Source organism: Panulirus ornatus, chromosome 55 (assembly GCF_036320965.1).
Source record: "Panulirus ornatus isolate Po-2019 chromosome 55, ASM3632096v1, whole genome shotgun sequence".
NCBI lineage: Eukaryota > Metazoa > Arthropoda > Malacostraca > Decapoda > Palinuridae > Panulirus > Panulirus ornatus.
The window spans coordinates 30,952,287-30,966,435 of NC_092278.1; the positions used below are offsets into that span (position 1 = coordinate 30,952,287).

Genomic DNA, 14,149 nt, shown 5'->3' on the forward strand with positions numbered 1-14,149 from the left:
TTGGTTGAAATGAGATCTTCAGAACCGGGTACTCCTGGCTGATTGGTTGATTAGAACTCTTTATATATCGGATGGGTGTTATCAAGGCTATGGTGATTGGGTGGGAGTTTCCGAGGATTTTCTCGTCAGCAGTGATTGGGTCACAGTGATTTCAGTGAGAGACACTGCTCTGGGTAGGGTCAGGCTCTCAGAATTGGGTGCGCTGTGGGACGAGCTATGTTGCCAAAAGATCCCTTGGCTGGGATGTACCCACCCATCGCTGGTGTCTGATCCCCAGGCTGGGACATATCCAACGCTCGTCAATGATCCCCAGGCTGGGACGTACAAAACGGTGGTTACTGATCCCTAGGTTGGGATATACCCAACTCTATTGCCTGTTCCCTAAATGATCCCCCAGTTGGGACATATCAAACTATAGTGACTGTTCCCAACCAGGATATGCCAAGCGATAGCAAGTGACTCCCAGGCTGGGATCCTCAGACTAAGATATACTCACCTCAATAGTTGATCCCCTGGTGGGACTAGTGTCTAATCCCCAGGCTGGGAAGTACCCAACATAATAACTGATCCCAGGCTGGGACAGACCCAGCGCAATATCTGATCCCAGGCTGGGATATACCCGACCCTTGTGACTGATCCCCATGGCGGGATATACTCAAAGCTAGTTACTGATCCCCATGCTGGGACATACCCACTGCTAATGACTGATCCCAGACTGGGATATACCCAATTCTAGTGAATGAACCCCTGGCTGGGATACACCCATCACTAGTAACTGATCCCCAGGCTGGGATATAACTCAGAGCTAGTGACACATCCCCATGATGGGATATACCGAAATAAAAAAACCTGATCCCCAGGCTGTTGCAATATACCCAACACTATCTTCTATGGCACAGAAGACCATAACGCAATAGCTATACATTTAACATCATCCTGACCCTGGTCATTACCAGTAGATTTACACATTATATCCTCTCACTCAGAGGCAAGTGTGGCTGAACGACGTCTCCAACGGAAGTCTTGCTGATATCGTGTGTGATGGTGAGCGGGGTGCCGTCCCCCAGCACCAGCGACGGTGCCTCCTGTGTCCAGACGTACGGCGGCGGCGGCGGAGGAGGAGGTGGAGGAGGTGGAGAACTGCAATAGGCATCTTGGTCTACGGTGAGATGGCCTCTGTCATCAGGCGCCGATGATATGGTGTTACACGTCTTATGTCAACAATCTTACCTTAGCGACGGATGAGCGAAGACGCTCCTGTTATGCTGCGATGTGCTGGACATCAGTGCAAAAAGTGTGGTTCATTAAACAAGGAATGAGAGAGATAATAAAGATGAAAATAAAAGCAAACTCTAACAGAAGAAATGTGTGTGTGTGTGTGTGTGTGTGTGTGTGTGTGTGTGTGTGTGTGTGTGTGTGTGTGTGTGTGTGTGTGTGTGGTAGAAAGTTTCATGAATGTGGTGAGGGTCTGGACTACAGTTGTAAGACCTTGCGTGACGATTTAAGCTAAAAGCTAGGTGTGACCCGACCCTGCCTCAGTATGTGACCCGACCCTGCCTCAGTATGTGACCCGACCCTGCCTCAGTATGTGACCCGACCTGCCTCAGTATGTGACCCGACCCTGCCTCAGTATGTGACCCGACCCTGCCTCAATATGTGACCCGACCCTGCCTCAATATGTGACCCGACCCTGCCTCAATATGTGACCCGACCCTGCCTCAGTATGTGACCCGACCCTGCCTCAATATGTGACCCGACCCTGCCTCAGTATGTGACCCGACCCTGCCTCAGTATGTGACCCGACCCTGCCTCAGTATATGACCCAACCCTGCCTCAATATGTGACCCGACCCTGCCTCAATATGTGACCCGACCCTGCCTCAGTATGTGACCCGACCCTGCCTCAATATGTGACCCGACCCTGCCTCAATATGTGACCCGACCCTGCCTCAGTATGTGACCCGACCCTGCCTCAGTATGTGACCCGACCCTGCCTCAGTATGTGACCCGACCCTGCCTCAATATGTGACCCGACCTGCCTCAGTATATGACCCAACCCTGCCTCAATATGTGACCCGACCCTGCCTCAATATGTGACCCGACCCTGCCTCAATATGTGACCCGACCCTGCCTCAGTATGTGACCCGACCCTGCCTCAGTATGTGACCCGACCCTGCCTCAATATGTGACCCGACCCTGCCTCAATATGTGACCCGACCCTGCCTCAATATGTGACCCGACCCTGCCTCAATATGTGACCCGACCCTGCCTCAGTATATGACCCAACCCTGCCTCAATATGTGACCCGACCCTGCCTCAGTATGTGACCCGACCCTGCCTCAGTATGTGACCCGACCCTGCCTCAGTATGTGACCCGACCCTGCCTCAATATGTGACCCGACCCTGCCTCAGTATGTGACCCGACCCTGCCTCAGTATGTGACCCGACCCTGCCTCAGTATGTGACCCGACCCTGCCTCAATATGTGACCCGACCCTGCCTCAATATGTGACCCGACCCTGCCTCAATATGTGACCCGACCCTGCCTCAGTATGTGACCCGACCCTGCCTCAGTATGTGACCCGACCCTGCCTCAGTATATGACCCAACCCTGCCTCAATATGTGACCCGACCCTGCCTCAATATGTGACCCGACCCTGCCTCAGTATATGACCCAACCCTGCCTCAATATGTGACCCGACCCTGCCTCAGTATGTGACCCGACCCTGCCTCAGTATGTGACCCGACCCTGCCTCAGTATGTGACCCGACCCTGCCTCAATATGTGACCCGACCCTGCCTCAGTATGTGACCCGACCCTGCCTCAATATGTGACCCGACCCTGCCTCAGTATATGACCCAACCCTGCCTCAATATGTGACCCGACCCTGCCTCAGTATGTGACCCGACCCTGCCTCAGTATATGACCCAACCCTGCCTCAATATGTGACCCGACCCTGCCTCAGTATGTGACCCGACCCTGCCTCAGTATGTGACCCGACCCTGCCTCAGTATGTGACCCGACCCTGCCTCAGTATATGACCCAACCCTGCCTCAATATGTGACCCGACCCTGCCTCAATATGTGACCCGACCCTGCCTCAATATGTGACCCGACCCTGCCTCAGTATGTGACCCGACCCTGCCTCAGTATGTGACCCGACCCTGCCTCAGTATATGACCCAACCCTGCCTCAATATGTGACCCGACCCTGCCTCAGTATATGACCCAACCCTGCCTCAATATGTGACCCGACCCTGCCTCAGTATATGACCCAACCCTGCCTCAATATGTGACCCGACCCTGCCTCAATATGTGACCCGACCCTGCCTCAGTATGTGACCCGACCCTGCCTCAGTATATGACCCAACCCTGCCTCAATATGTGACCCGACCCTGCCTCAATATGTGACCCGACCCTGCCTCAATATGTGACCCGACCCTGCCTCAGTATGTGACCCGACCCTGCCTCAATATGTGACCCGACCCTGCCTCAGTATGTGACCCGACCCTGCCTCAATATGTGACCCGACCCTGCCTCAATATGTGACCCGACCCTGCCTCAGTATGTGACCCGACCCTGCCTCAGTATATGACCCAACCCTGCCTCAATATGTGACCCGACCCTGCCTCAGTATGTGACCCGACCCTGCCTCAATATGTGACCCGACCCTGCCTCAATATGTGACCCGACCCTGCCTCAGTATGTGACCCGACCCTGCCTCAGTATGTGACCCGACCTGCCTCAGTATGTGACCCGACCCTGCCTCAGTATGTGACCCGACCTGCCTCAGTATGTGACCCGACCCTGCCTCAGTATGTGACCCGACCCTGCCTCAGTATGTGACCCGACCTGCCTCAGTATGTGACCCGACCCTGCCTCAATATGTGACCCGACCCTGCCTCAGTATGTGACCCGACCCTGCCTCAGTATGTGACCCGACCCTGCCTCAATATGTGACCCGACCCTGCCTCAATATGTGACCCGACCCTGCCTCAGTATGTGACCCGACCCTGCCTCAATATGTGACCCGACCCTGCCTCAGTATGTGACCCGACCCTGCCTCAGTATGTGACCCGACCCTGCCTCAGTATATGACCCAACCCTGCCTCAATATGTGACCCGACCCTGCCTCAATATGTGACCCGACCCTGCCTCAATATGTGACCCGACCCTGCCTCAATATGTGACCCGACCCTGCCTCAGTATATGACCCAACCCTGCCTCAATATGTGACCCGACCCTGCCTCAGTATGTGACCCGACCCTGCCTCAGTATGTGACCCGACCCTGCCTCAGTATGTGACCCGACCCTGCCTCAGTATGTGACCCGACCCTGCCTCAGTATGTGACCCGACCCTGCCTCAGTATGTGACCCGACCCTGCCTCAGTATGTGACCCGACCCTGCCTCAGTATGTGACCCGACCCTGCCTCAGTATGTGACCCGACCCTGCCTCAGTATGTGACCCGACCCTGCCTCAGTATGTGACCCGACCCTGCCTCAATATGTGACCCGACCCTGCCTCAGTATGTGACCCGACCCTGCCTCAGTATGTGACCCGACCCTGCCTCAGTAAGTAACCCGACCCTGCCTCAATATGTGACCCGACCCTGCCTCAGTATGTGACCCGACCCTGCCTCAATATGTGACCCGACCCTGCCTCAGTATGTGACCCGACCCTGCCTCAATATGTGACCCGACCCTGCCTCAGTATATGACCCAACCCTGCCTCAATATGTGACCCGACCCTGCCTCAGTATGTGATCCGACCCTGCCTCAGTATGTGACCCGACCCTGCCTCAATATGTGACCCGACCCTGCCTCAGTATGTGACCCGACCCTGCCTCAGTATGTGACCCGACCCTGCCTCAGTATGTGACCCGACCCTGCCTCAATATGTGACCCGACCCTCCCTAAATATGTGACCCGCCCCTGCCTCAGTATATGACCCAACCCTGCCTCAATATGTGACCCGACCCTGCCTCAGTATGTGATCCGACCCTGCCTCAGTATGTGACCCGACCCTGCCTCAATATGTGACCCGACCCTGCCTTATTATGTGGCTCCTGTACCAGCATGAAAAGTACTGTTAATTCCTGAGGTAGCATGAAGAGTTCTGCTGTCATGAAGACAGCTAGTAACTTGAGAGGTGGCATGAAGACAGCTAGTAACTTGAGAGGTGGCATAAAGACAGCTAGTAACTTGAGAGGTAGCATGAAGACAGCTCGTAACTTGAGAGGTGGCATGAAGGCAGCTAGTAACTTGAGACGTAGTATGAAGACAGCTAGGAACTTGAAAGGTAGCATGAAGACACCTCGTAACTTGAGTGGTGGCATGATGACAGCCAATAACTTGAGAGGTAGCATGAAGACACCTAGTAACTTGAGTGGTAGCATGAAGACACCTAGTAACTTAAGTGGTGGCATGAAGAGAGTATGAAGACATCTGCCAACTTTTAGTTGTGACCGCTGATATCTCCCGGCCTCCTGTGTTACTACTAACATCTTCCAGCCATGTATTAACTATTGACATCACCCGACCACTGACATCTCCTAGCCATGTATCACCACTGACATCACCCAGCTATGTATCACCACTGACATCTCCCAGCCATGTATCACCACTGACATCCCAGCCATGTATCACCACTGACATCTCCTAGCCATGTATCACCACCGACATCACTCAGCCATGGATAACCACTGACATCACCCAGCCATGTATCACCACTGACATCTCCCTGCCATGTATCACCACTGACATCACCCAGCCATGTATCACCACTGACATCACCCAGCCATGTATCACCGCTGACATCTCCCAGCCATGTATCATCACTGACATCACCCAGCCATGTATCACCACTGACATCTCCCAGCCATGTATCACCATCGACATCACCCAGCCATGTATCGCCACTGACATCTCCCAGCCATGTATCACCACTGACATCACCCAGCCATGTATCACCACTGACATCACCCAGCCATGTATCACCACCGACATCACCCAGCCATGTATCACCACTGACATTACCCAGCCATGTATCACCACTGACATCTCCCAGCCATGTATCACCACTGACATCTCCTAGCCATGTATCACCACCGACATCACCCAGCCATGTATAACCACTGACATCTCCCAGCCATGTATCACCACCTGACATCTCCTAGCCATGTATCACCACTGACATCACCCAGCCATGTATCGCCACTGACATCTCCCAGCCATGTATCACCACTGGCATCACCCAGCCATGTATTACCAGTGACATCTCCTAGCCATGTATCACCACTGGCATCACCCAGCCATGTATCGCCACTGACATCTCCTAGCCTTGTATCACCACTGACATCTCCCAGCCATGTATCACCACTGACATCACCCAGCCATGTATCACCACTGACATCACCCAGCCATCTATCACCACTGACATCACCCAGCCATGTACCGCCACTAACATCTCCCAGCTATCTGCTACCAGTGGCATCTTCCAGCCTTGAGTTACCCACCTGAAGACTTGCAGTGAGGGGGGGAGATGGGACGTCGCCTAGTTACTGTGGTAGTACATGGCGAGGTCCAACGGTAAGGTGGAACTTTCAGTGTGCTATGCGTCGCCCGCAAGCCCCTTCCACATCCAACCCTAGCCCCGCCGAGCTGACTTCATCAAGCTGAGCATATGCGCTGCCATCACCGGAAATCTTACAGGACTCTCTGACGTCAACGACGCTCTTGCTTTTGGCGTAGGAAGTCAGTTCAACACAATGGGTCACCTCAGTGGCCAGTGACTGTCCAGCGTTCGCCGTGAGTCGCCCAGCTCTGCCATCCCCCGCCTCCTTCACCCATCACCCTCCTCAAAACTCACTCTGGCGAAGTCAGCATCTCTCCTCCATTTCCTGTGAGTTGCTCCCCCTTCACATGCTAAGTTGTTCATGTGAGCCAGCTATAGTGGGAGTGGCTAACGAGGCCAAGTTTCTAAACTGGGACCTGTGGCATTTATTGTAGTCACTCAGCCAGTGGCTTCACAGTTTGAAGCCATGGTCCTTCCCGTCACCGCCACACGCTTGAGGGATTGTGCAGCCAACTCGCGCTGCTCCACACTGTGGGGGCCTTTCCTAACTCGAGTGTCTTGCTCCGTGTACTCGGGTAAAGACACTCATATGCTAACACTGACGAACACTGTAGACTTCCCACTTAAGTATTACTCCGCTCACTGTGCGTCCTTCGTACACATTCGAGTGGAACAGGGACGCCAACAACTCCCCGTTGTAGGGAAGTAGGATCGCAGTTCCATGCCACTTGCCTCTGATTCCCCCATCAGGTGGGTGCTGGGCAAGAGGATTCAGACACCGTCGGGGTTGAGAAATCTTGAGTAAGCTTATCCAGGCTGCAAGGGAATTCCCAGATAAGTGGCTCGTGGCAGCAGTGCCCGCCAGCAGTGACAGGGGGGGCGCCTCCGTCTACAGCAAGAGTCTCAGAAGACAGTGATGGAGAAAGATTCTATGAATCTTGATTGAGATGGCACGTCATGACAGTAATTGCTGACAGTGAGAGAGATGGTATCTTGAAAGTTCTTGCTTGCAGTGATTAGAGACAGTCTAATGACTTGTAACAGTTCTCACAATGTCACAATGCTCACTACCAGTGACACAGGTATCATGGCAGTGCTCACTAGCAGTGACACAGATATCATGGCAGTGCTCGCTAGCAGTGACACAGGTATCATGGCAGTGCTCACTAGCAGTGACACAGATATCATGGCATGTTGTCGTGTCTTACGAACACAGACTTAATCCATTCAAACAGGTCATGACATGTCACAGGTCATTTGAGTCCATGTTACAGATCATTACTACCCATGTCATTACTGTATGTGTCACAGGCCGTTACTGCCCATGTCACAGGTCGTTACTGTATATGTCACAGGCCGTTACTGCCCATGTCACAGGTCGTTACTGTATATGTCACAGGCCGTTACTGCCCATGTCACAGGTCGTTACTGTATATGTCACAGGCCGTTACTGCCCATGTCACAGGTCGGTACTGTATATGTCACAGGCCGTTACTGTATATGTCACACGTCGTTACTGCCCATGTCACAGGTCGGTACTGTATATGTCACAGGCCGTTACTGCCCATGTCACAGGTCGGTACTGTATATGTCACAGGCCGTTACTGTATATGTCACACGTCGTTACTGCCCATGTCACAGGTCGGTACTGTATATGTCACAGGCCGTTACTGTATATGTCACAGGTCGTTACTGTATATGTCACAGGTCATTGCTGTAGAGTCACTCAGGAAAGTCCTCGGACCTCGGTAAAGCGACCCCCTCGTATCCTGTGGCTAATCTGGCTCTGGTAAGTGTTAACACACACACACACACACACACACACACACACACACACACATGCGCGCGCGCGCGGGAAGTACGACATTTCCTCCTATCAATAAAAAAGATTCAGCGGTCAATCTAGTCACAAATAGGCAACCAATATATGTATATTTCTTTTGGCTATGTCCTCATCCTTGGTCCAACCTAATGACGACATTGGTCACTACAGTCAAAAACCTGGTCGGGTGCTTCATGATATACATCTGTTCGAGCCCCTTGCCTCAAACCTGCTCGATAGGCTGTGTTTCACACCTACTTGAGCCCCCTGTTTCACACCGGTTCGAATCCCTTGCTTTACATCTACTTGAAACCTCTGTCTCGCACCTGCTCGAATCCCCCTGCCTCACATCTGCTAGAATCCCCTGCCTTACAACCGATCGAACCCCCTGCCTCACACCTACTTGAATCTCCCGCTTCATACCTGCTCAAACCCCTGTCTTACACCTGCTCGAACCCCCTTCATCACACCTGCTCGAACACCTTGCCTCACACCCAATCGAACCCCCGTCGCACACCTGCAGGACCTCCTGCCTCACACCAGCTCAAACCCCCTGCATCCCACATTCTCGAACCCCTTGCTTCACACCCGTTCGAACTCCCATGCATCACACCCGCTCGAACCCCCTGCCTGAACTGGTGTTTTGTATCTTGCCAATGTAATGCATGGCAGGTGTCAACGCGGCTGATGAACCTGACTAAATGATATATGTTTTCTATGGGTCCGTCATCGTATACCTCACTGGAATTCAGGGTAAAGCATAACTGTGTTCAGTATCACAGGTTTGGTCGATGTGTCGAACCAGCCAGCGCTGCTCGGTCGTGTGAGCTCTGATGCTTCGAATGAAGGGGTTTGAACCTCTGATGCACGTAAGAGTCGACGAAGCTTTGAATCACAGTTAACGAACGATGCATTAGAAGGACTCAAGAATATGTGGACATACAAGTTACATATATGTTGACATACTTGTGACTAAGACGACCTTTAGAATAACTCGAAACGTCACACTTCCCGTTTATTTTTTATTTTGTCTGTGTGTGTGTGTGTGTGTTTGTTTAACACTGTTACCAGAACCATAACGCCTCTGGATGTAACGGGAGGCTTGTCGAGGTTTAATGAAGTTCTCTGAGCGACTGTCCATGTTACAGGTCACTACTGTACATGTTCCAGGTCATTACTGTACATGTTACAGGTCATTACTGTACATGTTTCAGGTCAGTACTGTACATGTACGTCACTGTCACAGCAATGTTTACTCGGGTATGATTTACGTACACAGTCATAAGCGTCATAGGTTCGTTAGCCACACGATATAAGAGGGGAATACCGACCATCTTTGCTCCATCAACTGAAGCATGTAATGTTTCCCTTATGTGATTGGTCTCTAGATATGGTTGGTCCGTGACTATAGTGGGTCCTCGGTTTTGGTGAGTCTGTGTTGGTCCGTGACTATAGTGGGTCCTCGGTTTTGGTGAGTCTGTGTTGGTCCGTGACTATAGTGGGTCCTCGGTTTTGGTGAGTCTGTGTTGGTCCGTGACTATAGTGGGTCCTCGGTTTTGGTGAGTCTGTGTTGGTCCGTGACTATAGTGGGTCCTCGGTTTTGGTGAGTCTGTGGGTGTGATGGGTTCGTGGTAGGTCCCGGATCTGGTGAAGACTTGAGTACGGTGGGTCGATGGGTACGGTGGGTTTGTAGGGATGATGAGTTCTTGCTTATGGTGGGTCCATTGGCTTGGTGGGTTCGTGGGTACAGTAGGTCTTTGGGTACGGTGGGTTTTTGTAAATGGTAGATCCCGGCTGTAGTGGGTCTGTGGATGAAGTGGGTCTTTGGGTCCATAGAGATGGTGAGTTCGTGGATATGGTGGGTCCATGATGACGGTGGGTGCTCGGGTATGTATATAGTGGGTTCTTGGGTATGGTGGGATCGTGCTTATGGTGGTGGGTTCATGAGTATGATGGGTCCCCGTGGATGGTGGGTTCTTGGGTATGGCGGATCCCTGAGTACGGTGGGTCCCTAGGGTATGGTGGGTCTGTAGGATGTGGGTCTCATCCCATGATCAATATAGCCAGGCAGCAGGTACTGTTGGCCAGTGTGGGAGATGTTTTTGATCACAGGTGGCGCTGATGGTGTTATCTACCCAGGTGGTGCTGACTACTCTCCCTTGATGGTGACGACAGTGCATTCTCCCCAGGTGGTGCTGATTCCTCTCCCTTGATGGTGACGACAGTGCATTCTCCCCAGGTGGTGCTGATTCCTCCTCCTTGATGGTGACGACAGTGCATTCTCCCCAGGTGGTGCTGATTCCTCCCCCTTGATGGTGACGACAGTGCATTCTCCCCAGATGGTGCTGATTCCTCCCCTTGATGGTGACGACAGTGCATTCTCCCCAGGTGGTGCTGATTCCTCCCCTTTGATGGTGACGACAGTGCATTCTCCCCAGGTGGTGCTGACTACTCTCCTTTGATAGTGACGCCAGTGTGTCCTCCCCAGATGGTGATGACAGTGTGTCCTCCCCAGGTGGTGCTGACTTTGCTCTCCCCTGATAGTGAGACAACTGTAAATTCTGCATGTATCTTAAAGAGCACAAGATAATGTCAGTCGAGGACTTAGAATTGAAGCGTTAATCACGTCTTTTATGAAACGTATTCACGACGCTGCTTTCATTTACTCTAAATGGTAAATCATTCCATTTATTGATAATTCATTTGGAGAAAAAAAATTGTCACTTTGCCTCACTCGAGGTCAAACGTTTGCCCAAACGTTTGTATCCATTACTACGTGTGAGATCAAACCGACATAACCATAACATAACATTGTCCATCAATTTGTGTCTGTCATTCTGAAGCTACAGACGCTCAATTTCTGTTGCAGATTCATTTCCAAGTTTTTGAATCGTAAGGAAATTTGGATACCTTACAACTCGGCTTATTATCAATATTATTGATATGTATTGAGAAAGAGAACCGGTCCCAAGATCGCCCCCTGTGGCACGCCACTTGTTACGTCCAACGATCCTCTAAGGCTTGACCGTTAATGACGGCGACGACCCATCAATCGATTATCTAAGCACTGGAGTATAATAGCCTCATTGCCTTACATCTTGCTAGCAATCTTTGATGCGGGACTCGATCGAATACGATCTGAAAATCTAGATAGGCAAGACGAAACAATTTACTGCCTTCATGCATGTTGACTCCATCATGGAGTGGAAAATAAGGGAGATTGGTCAGCTCTGAACATAGCTCGTTGACAGCCATGCTGAGTATGTTTATTATGTGGTGGTTCTCTGAAAGAACTGCAATCTCAAACGATGGTTTCCATACCTGTACTAGTTACAAACTTGTTGGTGATTGACGCGATGATTCTTAGCCATGGACTTACTTACTGTCTCTCTCTGAAATGATATTGTTTTTGACCGTATGTGTTCCCCAGGTGGCACTAGCAGCGTGCACACCCCGGGGTAGTACTGACAGTGTACTCTTCCCATGTGGTATGACTGTACTTACCCCAGGTGGTACTGACAGTACTTTCCACAGGTGGTGCCTACAGTGTAATCTCTCCAGGTGGTATTGCCTGTTGTCTCCCTAGGGGGTACTATCTGTACTCTCCCCAGGTGGTACTGTCGGTGTACTCTCTCCAGGTGGTACTGTCATTGTACTCTCCCCAGGTGGTACTGACAATATACTTTCCCCAGGTGGTACCAACAGTGTAATTTCTCCAGGTGGTATTGCCTGTTGTCTCCCCAGGGGGTACTAACTGTACTTTCCCCAGGTGGTACTGACAACAGGCCCTCCCCAGATGGTCCTGGGGATGTAGTCTCCCCAGTTTGTTATTCCATTGTGCCCTCCCCAGGTGGTAAACAGGGTTGTGCTCTCTCCAGTTGGCACTAGCACTACAGTCTCCCCAGATGGTACTGATAGTATTCTCTTCCTCAGGTGGTACCGCCTCAGCTGGCTACGGGTGGGGAAAGATGGCTACCAGATGGCTGATCTTCATCATGTTAAGTAAGTTTTCTTCCGCAGTTTGAGTCTCTGTGTTGAGTAGGGTGAGGATAATACTGTAAACACGGAACCTGATTTACTTTAGCACACACACACACACACACACACACACACACACACACACACACACACACACATGGATCGTATCAGGAAAAATGCACTTGATATTATTGAAGATGTCGATTACAAAGCTTGTTAAGAACTCCTTCTATCTGCTCAGAAGCGAACATGACAGGACGGCAAAAAAGAGCAGGTAAAGGATGGGCAGCAGGAGGGGGATACTTAGCTTGGTATGTGGTCATGGCCTATCGTGGGGATGGCATCTAAAAACGTCATGGGAATAGTGGACGATGGCCCGTTCAAACAACACATCATGGGGATAGTGGACGATGGCCCGTTCAACAACTCGTCATGGGGACAGTGGACGATGGCCCGTTCAACAACACGTCATGGGATAGTTGGGAAACATGGCGCCGTTCAACAACACGTCATGGGGACAGTGGACGATGGCCCGTTCAACAACACGTCATGGGGACAGTGGACGATGGCCCGTTCAACAACACGTCATGGGGATAGTGGACGATGGCCCGTTCAAACAACACGTCATTGGGATAGTGGACGATGGCCCGTTCAACAACACGTCATTGGGACAGTGGACGATGACCCGTTCAGAGAACACGTCATTGGGATAGTGGACGATGACCCGTTCAGAGAACAGGTCATAGGAACAGCAACTGGAGGAAGGCTATACATAGTGATGTTGATATTATGGGATCATTCGAAGAGATGCGACGACCCAGAACAAATATGTGATGATGATAGTGAGGGAAGGGGGACGTTCAGGGTAAGCGCGTGAGGCAGTGAAGGAACCACTGCCAGCAGGTGGTAAAGTACTGATATTGAAGGACGTTGAACCTCATGATGACGGGGAGTCATGGAGACACAAGTTTGTAGAGTGTTTACATAAAAAAATTTCCTTTGCCAACATGTCAGTGAACATACAAAGATGAGAGGGGCTGATACACCATCATCAATGGACTTGATGTTTACGAATACTTGCATGGATTTTTGAGAATATCATATATGACACATCAACTGGGGAAAAAGTGATGAGGCCAAAATTAGAATATACTTCGTAAGTTTGGTCACGCCAACTGAAGAGCTTAGAGCTAATACAGAAGGTCCAGAGAAGAGCACAAAATGGTACCAGTGGTCTGAGTCAATGGGAAAGGATACAGAGGCTTTAGATTCATTAGCCATGGTAGAAAGAAGAGTGAAGTACGACCTGATCACAATAAGCTTTACCTTATACCAGAGCGATGACGCAGATGAACAGTTCTTCGAGAAATATTGGGATAGATCAACCAGAGGACTTCTCATGAAATATATTAAGAAACTTGTCAAAGGAAAAAGATGCCATGGGGTACTTTTATAGTATAAGAGTGGTGGATGAATGATATTAGATAAATGAAGATTTGGTCAATGCAAGCAACAAAGAGAAATCTAAGAATCTGTGCTGTATGATAGAGAATGCTCATTAAGATTGTGACCCCAAGAGTATAAAACTCCCTCCCCGTACATTAGGTAAGAACAGATGGGAAACTGCACACACAAAGCACCAGTTGACCCAGATCTTTGGAGGATACTACAGCTCAGGAAACCTGTTATGTATAAGAAAAGGTGGAGGAGCTGAGGGTGAATGCCACCCTGAGTGATACATCTCATGGATATTCAGGTTTTTGCTGCCAACTTCAGTT

General features: G+C 50.9%; 1 protein-coding gene across 1 annotated transcript in view; it reads left to right on the forward strand.

The window, feature by feature from the left end:
• The first annotated feature begins 6,802 nt into the window (after positions 1 to 6,802).
• The window catches only part of LOC139765640 (receptor-type tyrosine-protein phosphatase S-like), a 113,618-nt gene continuing 106,271 nt past the window's right edge, over positions 6,803 to 14,149 (forward strand). The window contains exons 1-2 of the mRNA XM_071693328.1: positions 6,803 to 6,898; positions 12,327 to 12,395. Coding sequence (XP_071549429.1) covers positions 12,362 to 12,395 — 34 coding nt within the window. The 5' untranslated portion in view covers positions 6,803 to 6,898; positions 12,327 to 12,361. The remainder of the gene's footprint in view (positions 6,899 to 12,326; positions 12,396 to 14,149) is intronic.